Raw genomic sequence first — 19,996 nt, forward strand, 5'->3', positions numbered from 1 at the left:
TAAGATATGTATATGTGTATGCATGTATACACATGCATGTGTATGCAGGTACGTGCATTTCTGTCTGTATTTTGCATGCTCACATGCATTTGTAAGTGTGAAGGTATTTTTCTATATGTAATGTGTGTTCATGTATATAAAATGCATATGTGTATATAACACAGGAGTATATTTGTGAATATATGTGTAGATGTATGCATATGTATTTATATACATGTGTATGAACATGAAATGCATAGTGTATTTCTACATGGGTATTATACATGTGTATATATGTATTGTGAACATGCATTCATGAATGTGGTATATGCATTTATGTGTATGCATATGTGTCAACATACCAGTATAATGTGCAAGCATGTTTCCATATGTTTATGTATGTGAACAGAGATGTGTGTCTGTGTGTGTATTATGCATGTGTATATAAATATGCATATATACACATGTAGGTGTTTCTAGATGTGTATTGTATGCATATGTATAATCATGAATGTGTATATTTCTATGTGTGTATTATGTTTAGGTATGAACAGGCACATATAAACATTCATGCATGTTTATCTATGTATATTGTACATGTTTAGAGTTGTATGACTAAACTTTTCCTGGAAGAATAGAACACACATGCCTACTCAACCCCAGATAAGGAGCCCACTGTAGAACAAAGTATGGATACTGCTCAAGTCCAACTTGGCCAACCATGATTTTTATTGAAGTTACTTACAGGAATATGGGTGAGGGGCTACTTATGGGTTCAGAAATGACTGAGAAACAGCTACATCTTCAAAGCCTACCCAGCATGGGTAACTCACAAAGCTGGTAACTTGGAGCAACTGTGCAGCCTACAGGCAGCTCAAAAGATTGAAGAGTCTCCTTCCTAAGTGGCCCAGTTGACCTAAACTTCTTCCAGGCAGCTTGGCTGGTTTTTGTGTCTTCCAAGCATCTGGTCTGGTCTCAGAATCTTCTTCGCAGCTTGACTCTACTTCTCAGAGAGGAACTCTCATCTTTCATTGCTTAGTCTGGCAGGAAGAGGGCCAGTGAATCTAGTCAGTTTCAGGAACTTCCTGAAGCTATTTTGAATTGTTTACCTCCCCTTTAAAGGTCCCTACTGCAGGATGGAATGTTTCAATCTTGGAGGAAACTTGCATAACACTTATGTGTGATCATGCATGTGTTTATATGTACACATGCATATGAATGTATATGGTTCTGTATCATGTACATACAACCACAGAACCACACATGAAGATGCAATGTACATATATACAGGAAAAGATTGGTGTGGTTGGGTGGTGCCAGTCCCTAGACTACCTTACACAGAGCCTGAGGGACGGGGACTTCTGGCTCAGAGTTATCTTAACTCTGCCCTTGGGACAGGGTCATTCTCATTCTGTCCTATTCATAACTGCTCTCTTCTGCACCCCAGGGGCCTCCAGGCGAGGTCATCCAGCCCCTGCCAATCCAGGCGTCCAGGACTCGGCGGAACATTGATGCCAGTCAGCTCCTGGATGATGGGGCTGGGGAGAGCTACGTGGATTATGCAGATGGCATGGAAGAGATCTTTGGTTCCCTCAACTCCCTGAAGCTGGAGATTGAGCAGATGAAGCGGCCACTGGGCACACAGCAGAACCCAGCCCGTACCTGCAAGGACCTTCAACTCTGCCATCCTGATTTCCCAGACGGTAAGGGAGGACCACAGTGTGGGAGATGGGGCCAACCAGAGCTACCCCCTCACTCACTCACATCTGTGGGAGGAAATTTGGGCTGGTCCCTCATTACTTCTCAGAAACTTAAGAGAAGGAGGTTAACATGTCAGGAAACGCCAGAGAGGAGTCAAGCACCAAAGTGTCAAGGCTAATTAGGTATTATCCTGTGTCCTGGCACTTAGCTGGCCCTAAAAGCAGTTTGCTGTCAGGATTATGTGCAGTGCCATGCTTGGGAAAGTGAGTTTTAAGCACTGGCAGAACCATAGAACCTCACCCTCATCCTCTTCGAACCAATGGCTTGTTGAGCAGAAAATCACTAGAAGTCGGGATGCTCCTTCTGCAGGATTAGAGGGGTATTTGATTTCAGTAGATTCTGACACCAGATTTCCAGTTTCATTTGGGAACATTCTTTGTCTTTGTGCTGTCCACCCACGAAGGTCAGCAGACACTTACACAGTGTGCTTTACGCCCAGCTGCATTCCTGCGAACAGGGCTGTCCGCTACTCTTTATGCTTCCCGCAGGAAAAGCAAAGTACTTTGAGATAGGAAAGGAGGCTGTGTCGGTGGTTTTATGGCCCTGGCTGTGCATTTAACAGCGAGACTGAAATGTTGCAGTGGCTTCTGCAACAGTCCGGGGAGCCGTTCTCATGAATCTGCCTCCCTGTCTCTGAAATCCAGGCGAATACTGGGTCGATCCCAACCAAGGGTGCTCCAGGGACTCCTTCAAAGTCTACTGCAATTTCACAGCTGGAGGGTCCACGTGCGTCTTCCCTGACAAGAAGTCTGAGGGAGTGAGTACCGGTGTCAACCTCTGGCTTCCACTTGGGCCAGGGTTGCAGTGTTTATTGTGTATGTGCAGCTTTAAGGCTAAAAGCCAACAGACAATCGGTTCCAGAACCAAGAGCATTCTTCTGGAAGTCACACTTAGGCACTTAGGTTGTTGTGCCACGAGATAGTTTAGTGTGCAGGAGCAGGTGCAGCCCAGGTTCCTGCACATGAAGAACAACTACACGTTTCTCCAGCCACCCACAATAGGATTATTCTGGGCTCAGCAGCGCCACACCCCAAAACCAACCTAAAACTTTGAAAGGCCTTTGGGGACAAGTGAGATGGAGACCTAGAGGCTGCTGTGTGCTGAACTGGGGGTGCCAGCTTACTTCTGTGGGGTCTCTTCCGGGCCTCTCAGGTGCAGGGCAGGGGTATGTGTGTGGAATCTGTAGGCAGATAACTGGGTTCTGACTCAAGAGATTTGTGGAGTATCAATTAGTCACCCCAGTGGCCTTTCTGAGCTCACTCTCGTAGGCAGGATTTTGTGTGCTCGTGGGCATGTGATAGGTGTGTAAATTGTGCTGTGGAATCTGTGTCAGAGGCTACTTTGGCCTGGGACAGGAAGGCAAGAGGATGAGCCTTCCCATGTCTTAGAGGATGATCATGACCCCAGCCTCAGTGTCCCTCCATCTGGCTTGGCTCATGTCCCATGCCACTTTCTGGAGGCCACAGCAGGTGTGTATGGACTCCACACCACAGCTTCCTAGCGACTCCTGGGAAGTGAGTTCCTGCTGGAGAGGGCATAAGGGGTCCCTGGGGCTGCCATCCTCTCTCTAAATCACACCATAAATGTGGTAAAGGCCAGCACACCCTTGGGCCACACTCTCTGCTGCTGGCAGCAGGAGCAGAGCAATCCCTCCTGCATTCTGATATACTGGGCTCCCAGAGATAAGCCAGGGCTTTGCAGAGGTCTGCGACACAAGGATCTACTCTATGCATCTCATATCCCCACATTCGGCCAGAGATGAGGATGAAGTTGAGCTAAGAGCCCCTTCTCACCTCTCTTAGTGCCTTCTATGGACAGCCTCTCGTAGCCGACCTGTCTCTGGGACTGTGTCAGATGGAGTCTATACAGACACCGTACAATGTCCTTTGCTTCTTCCCCATGTACAGACTATGGGCTGAGCCAGAGCTGCCCTGTCCAGGATAAATAGACGTCCTCCTAGAGCCAACGAGACTCAAGGCTCCAGAGACTGGAGGAGGAGCTGCTCCTACATAATTTGAATGTGATCTGAAAACCACAGGGGAAAGTGCAGGACTCTGGGGGGGACAGGCAGACAGGACACCTCCTTCTCCCAGCGGTCAGGCTTTGTCCTAGCACCTGGCCAGCAATGAAATGGGGCAATCATATTGACTCATATCCCTGCCTCTTCCCCACTTAGCCTTTGGGCCTGGGTCCCGTTCATGGGTCTCTAAAGGATATGGTCAGCCCAGGATGTCTTGAAGACTCTGGCTTTTCACACTAAGAATGAATCAGTCTAGACCTCCCCCCTCCCCCGCAGAGGCTCGGCCACTCAGTATATCAGCCCATATCACCTCTGAGTCCACTCTATTGGTCAGTCTTGCATATCTGCAGTCTTGTCTTTCACAGAGATAGACCCTCCAAGTGAGACTCCCCAAGGAGGCACACAGACAAGCCCTATACAAAGGGGGTCACCTTAACCCTGCAGTTTCTGGAGGCTTTTGGGGCATCCTCTATTCCCTTGTCATGGCAGATTACTTAATGACTCCAGGAACGCCAAAGACCACAAGTTTCCAATGAAGGCCTTCACACACACACACACACACACACACACACACACACACACACACACACTACCACAGTGGGTCTGTCTATGTTGCTGCAGCACCAGGTGGCAGCTGAAGAGTCAGAGCTCTCTTAAAACTGAGAGCAGGATGAAGAGATACTGGCCCATTGCTCACCTAGCACCCATGCTGGCTGCAACTTGCCCAGCCACTGGATGAGATCTCTGTGTGTGTCATCTACTCTCCCACTATTAGCTTTCACCAGTCACTTGATGCCCTGGTACACACAGACTGATGGGTGCAGCCTGTAATCCCAGCATGACCTTGTTGGCATGGACCTGGCCACCATAGAGCCCTAGAGAAGTTGTCACCCATGTCAGCTCTTTGGGGAGGAGGAGGCATAGATATCTTGGCAGGACACAGGGGCCGGGAGAGCTGGGAAGATCTGTCTGTAGAGGCAGAAGTAACCCTTTCATTTTCTGTTTCTCTCCCTCCCCACCATCCCTGCCCGATGTGTAGGCCAGAATCACTTCTTGGCCCAAAGAAAACCCAGGTTCCTGGTTCAGTGAATTCAAGCGTGGGAAACTGGTAAGGTGACACCACGTTCTTTGCAATTGTCACTTTAAACCCGCCGTCTCCTATCTTGCAGAGTAAAATGGCCCGCTGGCCCAAAGAGCAGCCTTCCACCTGGTATAGTCAGTACAAGCGGGGTTCCCTGGTAAGTGGCCGCCTCACGCTGCCTGCTTGCGGCTCGGCCTGGCTCTGGGTGCTGCATGGGCCTAATTGCAGCTGGGACCACACCTGCTATTGCCCTTTCGGCCAAAGTGCTCCACACGCCTGGCAGCAAGGCCCGGATGGGTGTGATTCCCCTTCCTCTTGCCTCTTCTTCCCCCCAGACCAGAGTTCCTTCCCTCCTGGAGGTAGGCAGGGAGCTTTCCACTGAGTTTCAGGGCATCTGCAGTTGGAAGCGGGCAGTCCAGTAAAGCCGCATTGCCACTTATGGGTGGCACAGCTTGGCTGGCAAGCCACAGGTCAGAGACATGCACAGAGCAGGAGAACCTTCACAAGGTCCTGGGCGTGGCCCATTAGGAGGCTCACAGAGAGTATTCCAGACCCTGCGGTTCACACCCTCTTCCTGGGCTGTGCAAGGCCCACAGGCCCTGGCTGCTGTTGACCTTGTAGGCACCGGGTGTGTGCCACATGGCTGTATTAGTCTGTGCTTAGCTTATGAGAGGTGTATCTTAGAACATTACCCATCTTGGAGGTGAAGAGATTTTTAAAAACGTCAACCAGAAGGCTCTTATGGCCAACGTGGAGGTCGGAAACCTGTCTAGATTCACTGCTGTGAGACCAATGTTCTCCCACTCAAAATGGGACATTCTTTTCCCCAAACGCCCAGGGCCTTTAGTGAAGTCAGCTCGAAACTTTCTGAAACTTAGCTAGACATCAGGTTCCAGGTCCAGAGAAGAGCCCACACCTTCTTTTGACTCTTCATGGAGAGGGCCTCTCCCTCCGAGTCCTTGCTCACACAAACCCCACTGGGGCTTCCACTGCCTTTCAGCACTGCACCAGCCTTAGCTTCTTTATGATCACAGAGCCAACTGGCTTCCAGGACCATCCTGCCCCCGCCTCTCTGTCATCCCTCAGCCTGGCAGCACGCCTGGCTCTCTGTCAGGGTTCTGAGGAGCTCACCTCTGCACAGAAGCTGTGTTCTGGGCTTTCCGGGCTTCAGCCCCACAGCTTTCTCTTTCCCTGCTGGGAGCTGGGCATCTTTGTCTGTTGCTTCCTCTCCTCTGCTTCCGTTGCTTTCTTCAGAGGAGAACGGCTGTCACATAGAAGGACCTGTCAGGAGGAAGACCCACTAACAGTGACAGGAGGTCTGAGGGGTCAGGCAAGAAAGGAGGAGGATGAACCAGACAGGTTCATCGGGCCCTGTCTGCCTGAACTTGACCTGGCTTCTCCCCTCTGCAAATGGCTTCTACCTGGTGTAGTTCAGGTGCCCCAGGGGGAGCAGCCACCCAATTGCTATCCTTAGAATGCCAGTGTCTAGGCACACCCCTGTCTGACATTTATGCTGAGTTGGTTATCAGGGACAGAGGCACAGGGACCATACAAGACAAACCAGCCTGCCTTCAGGCTATAATGTCTGGCTCCCAGTTCCCAGTAAGAACCAGGAGCTGCCTAAGATAGAGGATGCAGGGAACTGATCCCCTGAGGCAGTGCCTCTTGAAGACTCCCACCTGGTATGGTACTAGGGCTCAGGTCCTTCTGTGCCCCGCCCCCTGCCTCTGCTGTGGCATGTGTCCTTTCTCAAGTCAGTCGTGTGTCCTCCCAGGAGCACCGGATGCCCGGACGGCCGGTTGGTATGCATTTTTCCTTCTCAGAGTCTCACTGGGGTTCTTTCTCAAGCTGTCTCCAAGGGAGTGGAGTGTCCTTGGTAGCTTGGGAACCCCTAGAATGTCCCACCATCATGGTGGAAAGGAACAAAGTCCTGGGTCTGCCTCCACCACCCTATTCTGTCCTCCTATTACCATTGAAAAGGTGGGTTCTGAAGTTGTCATGTCTTCTTGGTCGCCATGGCCTGTGTCACACCCAGCACTGCCCCATGTGTTCCTTCAGTGGCCACAGACCCTTTGGAGTGGCCGACACAGAACAGTGTTGGGGCGGTAGCTGCTTGGAGCTGGGTTTACCAGAATGAGACACTGACCTCTGCCAGTCTCTCTGCTGATACAAATGTCATTACAGGGCCTGCCCCGCTGAGCCCTGCTAGTCCTCTCCTGGAGAGAGGTCTTCAGTCACATCTAGGCTTGGGGAGGCCCTGCTTTCTCCCGTAGCTAAGAGTCTTGCACCCCTGACAATACTGATGCCTCAGAAAACTCTTTGCAAAAGAACTGTAGACAATGTGATTCTTCTCTTACGGTGTCCATGGCAGCCTGCACCGATTGGAGCAGAATGGCTTCAGATACTGGTGACACTCTGGAAGCCACTTACAGGGTGCCATTCTCTTTCCCTGAGTTTGTTGTGGGGAGTGGGGGAGCGTGGGGCCTTCCAGAGAGGGTCTTATCTCCAGAGCCCTGTGCTGCTTGCTTGATATGGGCAGTGGTCAGCAGGATAGCCTGTTTGCTGCCTCAGAAGTCTGTCCCTTGGCAGAACAGGATGCCTTGAACCTCCAGGGTACACCTGGTCACTCCAGTTCCCACACAGTCGAGAACTTTCTTAGACTGGTCCATCATCCATCCATGTGCCGTTTCTCAACAGTCCCCAAGGTCTCTTGGCCATTCTAGCCCTTGACGGGCCTTGTGCACCCTGAACACTCAGCAGTGGCCTTCCATCTGTTCACAAGAGCCCATGTGACACAGTGATGGGGACACCAGGCTGAGCTCCTGTCCTGTGCCATGTGTGGTCTGAGGAAGGTGACAGATAGGCACTAAGACACAGGACCTGAGCTGGTGCACCCAGCCTCAGGGCTGCAGTGAGAACAGGGACAGAGCTGCGACCAAAGGTGACAGTTGCAGCATCTCCTGTCTATGGGCCATGTGCCCTACTAGAACACTCAAGAAGTGACAGGGTAGGAAAGGTCGTGGTCACCAGACCCCAGGAGCCTTTTCTACTCTGCTCCAAGGAGTCAGACCATGCCTCTTGCTCCCAGCACAGACTCATCCATAGGAGTGTGGGGCCTTCTGTGTCCCATGGACGAGAAAGCAGGTCTTAATGGTACACTAGGCAGTGCAGCCAAGCCAGGCAGATCCTGCCGAGTGGGGAGGAGGTAACTGGCTCCTCAGGAGTGGCCTGGAAGCTGGAGGCGTAAAAGAGGGTCAAATGCAGGAAAACCTGACCTAGGCAGGCTTCCTGGAGGAAGCAGGGCAGGCACTGAATCTGGAGAGACAGGGCTGCTAGCTGTCAGTCTCTGAAGAGTACAAGGTGCGTTTCACTTGACTCCTCTTCTCCGGTCTCTCAGGAGATGCCCTGTGTGCTTGGGGCGAGGAACACAGAAGCTTCCAGGCAGCAGCCTCAGGGAGACAGGCTTGGGCGAAGCCCTGTGGGTGTGGGAAACTGTGGCCATTGCTGTGTCTCCATCCTGCTCACCCCCATTGCTATGCCTACCCCCAGCTCTCCTATGTGGATGCTGAAGGCAACCCTGTGGGCGTGGTACAAATGACCTTCCTGCGGCTGCTGAGTGCCTCTGCCCAGCAGAACATCACCTACAACTGCTACCAGTCCGTGGCCTGGCAGGATGCCGCCACAGGCAGCTACGATAAGGCTATCCGCTTCTTGGGCTCCAACGATGAGGAAATGTCTTATGATAACAACCCCTACATCCGTGCCCTGGTGGATGGCTGTGCTGTGAGTATGCTTCCCTTGGGAGCTCTGCCGTTCTCTAAGCTGTGTGTATCGAGAGCCAAATACGCCCCCAGCCTAGCCATATCAGAGTGTGGCTGACCTGGAAGGTCCCGGTTTAGAGACCACGCCCGCTTAAGTGCCTGTCTTCTGGGCAGGGTGAGACTGACTGCCTTTGTGTGTGTGTGTGTGCACACGTGTCTGTATTTGTGCATGTGCACTTGTAATGTATGAGTATGTGGGCAGTGCTCACGGAAGGGACAGCTGGCTGTCATTCCTGTAGAATAACAAGGTATCTCACTGGCTTTAACCTGCCAAGAAAGCTAAGCTGGCTGACCAGCAAACTCCAGGGATCTGGCAGCCTCCCACTCCCACCCCTAGCACCAAGATTGCCAGCATGTACCACTGTACCCAGCTCTTGTTTTTAAGGAAGAATTTGTTTCATGTGTGTGCGTGTTTTGCTCACATGTATGTGTGTGTACCACATGCCTGCCTGGTGCCCATGGAGGCCACAAGCGAACCCTGAATCTCCTGGAACTGGAACTTTGGTAGATCTTAGTGAGCTGCCTTGTGGGTGCTTGAGACTAAGCCCAGGTCCTCTGCAAGAATGACAGGGGCTCCCATCCACTAAGCTGTCTCCCCAGCCCTCATACCCAGACTTTAAAATGGGGGTCCTGGGGCTCAAACCGCTCTTCATGCTTGCACGACAAGAACTTTACTGACTGAGATGTCTCCCCAGTCCAAGACCAGGCTTCTGAGGGAGGAGCCAAACATATCGGGGAACTCTCTACACACCTCCAGGGTCCGGCTGACCCTGAGAGAGTGTGGTAGCTGAAATGGAAGTTCTCCTGATCACAACCCACATGAGCCATCTCCTCGTGGGAAGGGCTTTTCTATTCACAGCACCAAACACTGTTCTAAGCTGTGGTATCCTGAGCCTCTCTGAGGGCAGACACAAGGTAGAAGGTATAGGACAGAAGTACACTGGCTGGGAAGGATGGCACAGCCCCCCACCTCCTCCCCATTTTTACTTCTGGAAAGATCTAAGATCCTGTCTTAGGAAAGGTGAGGGGGAAATGGCTCTGTGTGCTGGGAGGGGACTCAAGGAGAGGAAGCAGGCTGGCAGGACTATGGAATTGCAAGGCAGTCCAAGGAGAGCAACATGCAGCAGGCTGACCGGAGCGCTCAACCTGCTCTCCGCCCCAAACCCCTGAGCTCAGCCATGATCTGAAAGGTCACAATCCTCTCCTTGTTGGTGGAGCTCCTTCAGGACTCTCCCATCCTCCATATGTGGGCCAGTGGTGCCAAGGCCTTCCTGACCCTGGGAGGCCAGCTTGACTCATTTCATAATCACAGCCACTGAAATTGGAATTCCAATGCAGCTATTGTGTGGCTGGGTAGCCTGATTGATAGGGCTGCCAAGCGGCCGGCCCTGTATAGGGGCGGGGAGTCATTCCACATCAATGCATTGTTTGTGGGGTTTGTGTGCCCCTGGGGGGCCGTTGCTGGCTGGCAATGGTTATTTATGTCTCTTCTTTAAATATGTCCCTCTCTAAGCACTCCGATAATTGGAGCAACGGGGCTCCACAAATCTGTGTGAAATCACCTGCCCAGCTTCACACATGGTCGTCCCTGGGGTGGGAGAGAAAGACCCATTTGATGCTGGTGCCGTAAAGGCAGGAAATGTGAGCTGGCATCAGCCTGTGGCCTCATGACTGGCTGGTGTGTAAAAGTGACACTCCCTTACGGACCTCACGTGGCTCCCTAAGACTCCAGCACCTTCCAGGGCCCAGGAAAGGCCAGGCTAATGGCCTCATGTAAGTCTCTGGGTCTGGGAACAGAGACCAAGGTAATGCCCTAGGTGGCAGGGGTGACCAGTTTGTCTCCCTAGCCTAGCGAGGAGGGTGAGGGTCTCAGATAGCCCACAGCCAACTACATGTGTATGTAAGTCCAGCCCCTGAAGATACTCAGACTCCCCACACACATACCTTTTTTGAAACAGAGTTTTTCTACATAGCCTGGTCACAATCTTCTCATTAGTACAGAGGTGTAGAGTCTCTCTGTAGTCTGTAGACCAGACTGGCTTTGAACTTATAAATCTACTGCCTCTACCTCCTGAGTGTTGGAATTAAGGATGTGGGCCACTGTTCCTGTCTCTGTTTTTCCTCTTACATTATTTACGTGTACGGTGTGCATATTTGTGTATATGCATGCTTTTTCTTGTATTGGCATGTGGGCATACAATACCTGTGTGTGTGTGTGTGTGTGTGTGTGTGTGTGTGTGTGTGTGTGTGTGTGCGCGCGCGCGCGCGCACGTGCCCAACATTAGAGTCTGTTGGGAATTATCCATCATATTCATTGAGGCAGGGTCTCTCAATCAAACCCAGAGCTCACTGATGTGGCTTGTCTTGCTAGCTAGCTTACTCTGGAATTTCCTGTCTCTGTCTTCCAAAGATGGCATTTACATCTTTGGAGCTGCTACACCCACCTAGCATTTACATGTATTTCTGAGGTTCAAACTTCAGTCTCCATGTTTGCATGGCTAACACTTTAACCACTGAACCATCTCTCTAGCCCCTCAGACATAGTACATGATAAGTTTAGGGCAATGGTCATGGATGTGGAAAGGTATGGCTATTCCTTTGGCCAGTCTCCTAACAACCTGCCTGGCCAGATCAGCTGTAGATATCCTTCAAACTCAACCATGTTCTAAGCAGCTAGAATCTGTGCCAGGATCCTGGCAAATTCTTTCAGTGTTTCTCAAGGGACAGCCAGAAAACTAGAAATGATGAAATTGCCCAAGACTCTCATTTAAAAAAAAAATACGGATTCTGAATCCACCTGTTTTAGTTAAGACTTTATTGCTATGGACAGACACCATGACCAAGGCAACTCTTATAAAGGAAAACATTTGATTGGGGCTGGCTTATAATTTCAGAGATTCAGTCCATTATCATCATGGTGGGAAGCATGACCTAAGTGGCTTATAGACAACAGAACTACTCACAGTTCTGCAGGCAGGAAGCTCAAGGTTGGGGCCATCACCCCGGGTTGTACACAGTCAATCTTTGCAGTGTTATCGCAGGGCAGAGATGGAGGACCTTTCTGGGGTCCCTTCATCAGGGAAGCAAGCTTACTTGTGAGGGGTCCATTCTCATGGCCTAATCATCTTCCCGAGGCCTGCCTCCCACTATCACCTTGAGCAATAGGGTTCCTATTTGGATTTGGGGTCCACACTTAGTCTACTCCCAAGGAGAGTAAGGCCTTGCAGCTAGATACCAAACATGGGAGTTTCGGGACTGACCCAAGGGCAGTAGGAGACCCTCTCTTCCAGGCTACACCCTGGCGTATTGCACCCATAGTTAAGCACTGAGTGCTTGCTGCCCATCTGTTTCCTTGTGGTTTCCTGCCAGGGTTTAGGCACTGCAGCCATACCTTTCCCAGGCCAGACACAGTTTCATGTGAACGGAGTTCACGTCCATGGTGGTAGAAACTGCAACTCAGGACAGGTAACCAGTGGGTGGCCCAAGATTCATGGGAGAAAGGTAGATGTCAGGGACCATTGAGGGAAGTCAGCAGAACGGCAGAGCCAGGTTGTTCTCCGCGATAAATGTTCTAGATACCTGAAGTTAAGGCTTGTTTGGCTTTGGGGACAGAAGTACTCTCGTGTCTTCCTGCCTATATTCTGGGCTGAAAGAGACATCTTGGCTGGCAACCCCCTCATCCTGGCTGAGGCTCAGCCTGCTTTTCTTAGGAGAGCCTTGTTCCCCCCTGCTCAGGAATCCTGAGCACAGGAAGGACATTGGCCTATCTATCAGACTGTGCAGGCCCTGTACCGCTGTGACCCTTTTGTGCCTCAGTTTACCCATTTCACTCTGGAACAGGTCGTACGGAAGGTTTCCTTGCCCGCCCACACCTGTGAAGGGGCCAGGCATAGCTGCAGAGCTCCACCTCCCTCTCCCGTGTGAAGTCTTATAGGGGTTCCGTCACCTCTCTGCTCAGCCATGTTTCCTCCAACTTACTGATTTGCTAATTTGGTGGCTCAGGAGTTGGTGGAGCCTTGGGGTGTAGAGGTAACTGGGCCAGGGATAGGCTGCCAGCTTTAACTGCCTCCACTTCTTCCCCTTTTCTAGACCAAGAAAGGCTACCAGAAGACGGTGCTGGAGATTGACACGCCCAAAGTTGAGCAAGTCCCCATTGTGGACATCATGTTCACCGACTTTGGTGAAGCCTCACAGAAATTTGGATTTGAAGTAGGGCCAGCTTGCTTCCTAGGCTAGGAGCTGCTGAGCCCACCGGTCTCCAGAGCAACCTCGTGACCTCAGCACCCCACCTGTGGGCGTCCTGTGCACGGCCCATCCCGGACAGTGAACCTTTCTCACCCCTGCCTGCCTGACTCATCTGTGCCTCGGAGCCTCCGTGGCGTTGGACCCCATGCCCAGAGAGAACAAAGGGAAAGAGCCGTGTCCCCACGGAGCCGAATCACATGACCTAGCCACACCACAGCCTCTTGCCACGCTTCAGCTCTCCGGATAGGTTCATCGAAGGTGTTAATGGACCGTTGGCCGGGAGTGGGGCGGGACAGTATTTGAAAATCACTTTTTAAAAAAATTCAACTTGAAGATATGTATTCCCCCTGACCTTCAAAAGATGTTCTGAGGTGGTCTTGTAAAGGTCACCAAAGCCTCCATTTAAAAAAGAAAAAAAAAAAAAACCAACCCTCAACATATCCACTCAGAGGCCAAATGTCATTCCACATGTGCCTTTCCGATGGATTAAAGGTGCTTATGTTTTTGTGAGAATTTTAAGTAAATATTTGTATTGTATTGTTATAAATGTTAAGTGTGCCTGGCTTTCAGTCTTGCATGGAAACCCAGCCTCAGGCCCATGGGGAAAGCGGGCAGCTGGGACAAGGCACCCGCATGGGCTTACATCCGGCTCTCGGTAGAGGGCATCTCCTTAACCCCAAACCCCACAAGAATGTGCAATAAATTGGAAATTCGCCCAGTCAGCAAGAAGCTGTGTTGCTGCTGCAGGTGCCTGGGCCCCTTTCCAGACTCTTAATTATTTTTTTCTTTTTGATTAGCTCTGGATAATTTTTTTATGGGGAGGGAAAAGAGGCATTTGATATCCTGCCTTTTCTACATGCACTCAGATTAAAGCACAGGCTTAAATTAATTCTGATTGCTTCCTTTTTCCATGCTCCTTCCTGCAGAGGCTGATGGGACGGTGTCCAGGGCTGGAGAGCCACGTGTTCTGTAGATGATAAAATAACTATGAACATTGGTGCTGATTTTTTTACACTTGTCTCTTGTGGTGCTATGTGTCCAGAGATCCTTAGGGTACCCTGCTCCCTCCCCCACCTTCCTTTACCCTGGCCATTTCTCCACATTCTGAGATTTTGCCAAGGACCTGAAGATCAGATTGGTGCCAGAGAGCTTTCTTCCCTCCTGGTACCTTGTGCTCATGATGGTGGGGAGTCCCTTTCTGAAGCCTGTCCACCTGTCTGGGCTCTGCTTACATCATTTGAAAACACATGAGCAAAACAAAGACTTTCTGCATGGCACATGGTGTGTCCATGGTCTTGTTTAGTTGCTGAACGTTTGTGGTGCTAATTTCTGAGTGTGTGCCAAGATGGATGGGAGCTGCTGGGTGCCCGTGCCGACAGCCAGACTGCTTTGTGAGCAGCACGTGGCCCGAGAAATGTGTAATGGACTCTGGCTCCAGGGTTGCTGAGCTGATTGGGTTTCCACCAGAGGAGTGTCCTGGGTGCAGCAGCCAGCGCTGGGTTGATCGAGATCCCTCTGCATGCTGCCCTCCCACTCCTCCTCCAGGGTGTGTGTGTGTGTGGTGGTTAAGGCGGGAGGGGTGCTGCCTTCTGAGTGCAGAGATCTCCAGGACCAACAAGGAAAACAGAAGCCTCACTGAGAGTTGTCCTCTTGTCTCCTTCCACCATGAGAAAGCTATGGCGCCCACAGAGAGCCAGCCATCAATCTGGTGCTTGTGTCCCTACCCCACCCGTGAAGTGAAGGAAACCACGGTGAAGCACCCAGGAGCAGCCAGGATTGATGACCGCCACCAACAGGCATCCCCCAAAGTACCCTGAAGAACAAGTTCTACTCTTGCCAAAGAAATGCCTGGCCTGGAGAGCTCTCCTGAAAGCCAGGATGCCGTCGTGAGCCATGGACCGCTGTGCACGCCTCTGCATGAGAAAAAGCCATATTGGAAGGTGGCCATATGCCCCGTGGATTCTGTGTAGGTCATGTGATTCGGTTTCTGTCTCCAGCTCCATCTGATTTCGCTCTGTCCTGTTCTTCTGTTGGTCCCTCCCAAGTTGTAATTTGTATTGAAACCCAAAATGTGTCCTGTTCTCCTCAGTCCACTTTAGCTCCAATATTTTACAATAAAATTACTTCTTATATTTGCAGAAAATGCCTCTGGCATCCTTTTATGTTTCCATTTTCTCTGGTGTGCGCACTCTCTCCACATATATAATATATATAATATATATTATATATTATAAAATTGGGCATTGCTGGTGAAACTTCACACAAAGTAAACAGAAGGGCTGTGATAAAAACTATAGAACCTTGGTTCCTTTAAAATTCCAGGCCAAACGATATATTGTATATTTCCCAGCAGTCTAACCTAAGCCTCAGATTTTAACTTCTCCCCAGGAAGAGTGTTATAAAATATTTTAAAACTGTGTAACAAAGGAATCATTGTAACAGTGTCTCAATAAAAGAGTTTACTGTTTACACCCCCAGAAACTTGACTGGCTGTCTTCTTTGCATGGTCAGGCCCTCCATCCCCTGACTCTCTTGTTGCCCTACAGCCCAGGACATTAGGAACTGTGAACTTGAGGATGATGGTCAGGAGGGATAGTGACTGGCTACTTGGCCAACACCTCTGGTTGCAGTGGGCCTAGCTGTGGGCAGCTTTGTACCTATGAGTAGGTATTAGGATGCAGCTAGTGCTGGCTTCAGAAGCCTTACCTTTCACTCCAGGCATTTGACACCCGAGGGGAAGTGCCCAGATCCACCAGGGGACGCCTTTGCAGCTAGATGACTGGATCACACTCCTTCAATTCCTGCCTTGTGGCTGGAGGAGACAGCATGTGGCTCACCTCAGCTAATGAATGACCTTCAGCAAATGGGACATGTACCTCCTGCCTCTGAAGGAGCAGTTCTGTTTTGTTTGTATGTCACCGGCCGTGGCTACAGCCCAGCAGGTTCTGGTGTCAGGCCTACCAGCCTGTCACGAACTCGGACCATCTCTCCTAGAAACACATTCTGAAGCTTTGTTCTGCTTTGGACCACCACAAGTGATGTGGCTACCACAGAACCCCAGGCCAATGGATCTCGGTGTGGCCCACAGCCCCACAACAGTGCACCATTCTGACCTACAGATGTTTTGTGAGGCAACTAAAGCCAGCAGGTGATTCACAGGCTGGGTCATTTGAGAACACTGTCCTGATGTCCCTTAACTGTGAAGGAGTTGGTATTGAGGGGAAACTTCCCCCTGTCAGAGTGAGAAGCTGAGGATATTGCACACAGGCAGGGTATTGAGTCTCACAGTTTGATAACTTGATAGCTTCGAGGCTTGGAAGCAGATGATGAGGCCTAGGTAGGAAAATGCTGGCATAGAAAGCTGGCTGCTCCTGCCTGCTTTAAAAGTACACGAGAGAAACAGCCCTCAACTATGGAAAGCAAAACCTGTGGAGTTGACGATTTGCAGTGCTGGAAAAGGTTCCTGAGCATCCACCCCTGAAATATCCAGTGGAGAAAAACGCTGTGGGGGACCCACCAATCAGAACTTGGCCACTGTGGCTGAGCGGCTGGAATTCAGGCTTGGAGAGGGAGCAGGTGATATCAAGTACATTCTGTGGGTTACAGTGAGTGGCCCAGGAAAGGGACACCAATGAAGTGACACTGTCAAAGGCCAATAGAGGTAAGATCCACACAGGAAAACAGGAAGTCCAGGGAGCCATGGTGAGAGGTGTCCTTGGTGGGGCTTTCAGGAACTACACAGGTGGAAAGCTACCTCTAAGAGATGGGATTCACAGGAGGCCTCCAGCAGGGTCTGTAGGAGTTGACAATGAAATTTCAAATGTCCCTTGACTTTGAACCCATATGGGGTAGCCCATGGCAAGTAATTGGCCCCGCTCACCTCCTTGGGAATTGCATCTGCAGGTTATACACTTTCTTAAGGGAAGAGCCTCCTCCAGATCAGAGTGGACCAGCCTGTTGGTTGTGAGTGGAAGAGTCAGGCAGTGACTGAGGCTGTTCCAGGCCTATACTACAGTGGCCACAAACCTATACTTGGCCACAGACCTTGATATACAAAGTGGCTTCCAACAATGGGGTTAGCATTGGAGACCAGGTTCATGGTCTCCAGCCTAAGGGCTCTTTCCTCCAGGGTTATGTTCTAGAACACTCTAAAGAACTGAAGTGTAGGTTGGGAAGCTCCTGGCTTCTGAAAGTGCCCTTTGGCTGTGGTGCTTACAAAGGCATGCTCCATGAGCTCACTCTCTAAGCCAAATCCAAATCTAAGGATGGGGAAGGGCAGAGGGGTCCTACTGAGGCCACAACTTCCTCCACTCTTGATCTCTACAAGGACAGGGACTCTGTCCTGATGTGGGCCGAGCTTCAATGGACCCTCTCTCCATCTCTGTCTCCTCACTCTGCTCAAAGAAACAGCTAGAGGCCAGAGCCCTGACCAGGTGGCCCTTCTTGAATCCTTCCCTTATTTTGCTCAACTGCCCTTGGGACAAAGCCCAGGACACTTGGTCGGAGTGGTCAACTGACTCTCTCTGAATGGCCAAACAGCTGGACACTATGTTGGAACCTTCCTGCTCTGCTGCAATGTGGTGGGTGAGGATATCATCAACCCCAGCAGGAGTGCAGGCCACGTCACCAGCTTGGCTGCAGTGAGTTTCGATCTCAGAAGACCTTAGTTCAGCCCTTGCTCTATCCTTCACTCAGCCTGTAGAAACCATGCTGGAGTGTGAGGAGGAAGTGGAAACTCCTGGTTTCTTTGGAAGGTCAGTTATGTCAAATGATGCTTTGCTAAGGGCACACAGGTGAAAGGATCTTTTGCTAATGCAGATATGTGAAAGAGTGTTTTCCTGAAGCAGACATGTGAAAGGACATGTGATGTTAAGAAGGAATATGGGTGTAACCCAGACTGTGGATGACATTGGATGGCATTGGTACATCTTGTCATTTCTTACTGGTCATCGTTTGTCATGACTTCTATGTTGGTTTGAATATGCTTGGTTCAGCACTATTGGCACTATTAGGAGGTGTGGCCTTGTTGGAGTAGGTGTGTCACTGTGGGCATATGCTTTAATACCCTTGTTCTAGCTGCCTGGAAGAGTTTTCTCCTGTTTGCCTTCAGAACAAGATGTAGAACCCTCAGCTCCTGCACCATGCCTCCCCTGGATCCCACCATCCTCCTGCCTTGATGATAATGGACTGAACCTCTGAACCTGTAAGCCATCCCCAATTAAGTGTTGTCTTTTTAAGAGTTGCCTTGGTCATGGTGTCTTCTCACAGTATGGAATCCCTAACTAAGACAGAAGCTGGTACAAGGGACGGGGATATTGCTGTGTTAGGCCTGATCATGCTTTTGTTTGGAAGAATGTGGATTTTGGGACCTTAGATTTGGAAAGCAATGGAATGATTTAAGTGGTACTAAATGGGCTATCCTAGCAGGAATATGGAAGACTTTGTTGCCGAGAGTGATTTGAAGACCTGGCCCAGACTGTTTTTGTGGTATTTTTAGTGAAGAACATGGCTGCTTTTTGCCCTCATCTGAAGAGTCTACCTGAGACTAAGGTAAAGAGATTTATATTAACACATTGACAAAGAAAGTCTTTAAAAAAAAAAAGCCTAACAGAAACTTTGCTCTCTGGTTTAAGTCTCATGAAGAGAGTTTCAAACAAGCAAGTTTAAAAAGGAAACATGTGAGGTATATGGTTCAAGTAATAATAAAGGGGCACCAGTAATTAAAAAGGAGCTGAATCCTATGTTGATGGAGATAAAAATATTTAGGGAGTGGTGACCTCAGGGCAAGATCCCACCCAGCCAAGTTTATTGTTTGTGCTTTCAGTTGGACAAGGAATAGTTTGGGCTTTTAATATGGAATGGACTACAATCCAGAAATGGAGGGCATACTTGTGTTCCAGATCTTGAGGGTGAAAGACACAGGCTTTTGATCCGAATCTTGAGGAACAATGGCCCTGAAAAACTTAGGTGATACTTACCTTTAATCCCAGGAGACAGAGGCGTGCAGATCTCTGAGTCAAGGTCAATCTACAGAGCAAGTTCCAGGACAGCCAAGCTTAGGTAGTGAGGGAGTTGGAAAATGGAAAGTGCCATGTTGCAGCCCCAGCAAGCAGCAGAACTCAGCAGCTTTGGCCATGTGGCTGTCTTTATAGTTAAGAGGAGAAAGAGACGACTGGGACAATTGATGCTGGTCAGCCGGAGCTAAGAAATTAGTGGTGATTAAGAAGACACCAGCATCACTGAGTCTGGGAAATATTTTCTGAGAGCACAAAGAAGCTGTGTTCCAGAGAAAGCCAAGATCGTACTTCATGCTTCAGCTGTACTTGGTAATGTGTAAGAGTTACCCATGTGGTACTGGTTTTGAAGACATGAAGGGGTCATGGAGAGCAGCTGAGCCTTGGCACTGTGAGAGGGCATAGAAGGCCATTGGTGAAGGTGCAGCCTCAGTTGCAATTGATGGCCCAGGACTGAAGGGGTCATGCAAAGAAGTTGAGACTTGGCACCATGAAGAGAACCTATGAGAGGTTATGGGTGAAGCCTAGTTGCACCAGAAGAGTCCAGCAAATTGGAGATGCTAGTACCATGGGATGATCACCAAGAACAGCAGCTCCAGTAGAGTGGATCAACCTGAGCTTAGAGTGCTACAGAGTGTGGAACTGGAGAAGTGACATAAGCCCTTTGGAGGCGCCCAGAAGATCATGTGTGAATCCCAGACATTGGAATCAGAAAGTACACATTGAAGTTGCCTAGGATACCCCAAGATGTTCGAGATGCCAGAGCCATGGAATATCTGTTACTAACAGGGAGTAGAACCAGCTCAGGAGAAGAAGTTTGTTGCAGTCAATAAAACGAAAAAGGAGTTGGAGATCTGAAGACCGCTTTGATATCAGACATGGAGATGCAGAGTTTGGAGTTTGTCCAGCTGGTTTCCTGTCTTGCTTTGGGGATTACAGTATAATAGACTTTGAACTTTGGACTTTTAACATTGTTGAGACTGGTATAGACTATGGGGACTTTGGAAATTGGACTAAACGTAGTTTTTATTAGTCTATGGCTAGGTATGGCCCCCATAGACTCAAGTCTATGGGG

The 19,996-nt window shown here is 50.0% G+C and overlaps 1 protein-coding gene across 3 annotated transcripts in view; it reads left to right on the plus strand.

Moving 5' to 3' along the window:
• Positions 1–15,388, plus strand: part of Col5a1 (collagen type V alpha 1 chain) — a 148,685-nt gene extending 133,297 nt beyond the window's left edge. The window contains exons 62-66 of one of the 3 annotated variants that reach the window (XR_015683452.1): positions 1,427–1,682; positions 2,385–2,497; positions 4,800–4,998; positions 8,391–8,624; positions 12,752–13,253. Coding sequence is in view for 2 of the 3 variants with exons in the window: in NM_134452.3 (NP_604447.2) it covers positions 1,427–1,682; positions 2,385–2,497; positions 4,800–4,868; positions 8,391–8,624; positions 12,752–12,898 (819 nt within the window). In the remaining variant the exon portion in view is untranslated. 3 annotated transcript variants of the gene reach the window in all.
• Positions 15,389–19,996: the final 4,608 nt, after the last annotated feature.

Source organism: Rattus norvegicus, chromosome 3, assembly GCF_021556685.1.
Source record: "Rattus norvegicus strain SHRSP/BbbUtx chromosome 3, alternate assembly SHRSP_T2T, whole genome shotgun sequence".
Classification (NCBI taxonomy): domain Eukaryota; kingdom Metazoa; phylum Chordata; class Mammalia; order Rodentia; family Muridae; genus Rattus; species Rattus norvegicus.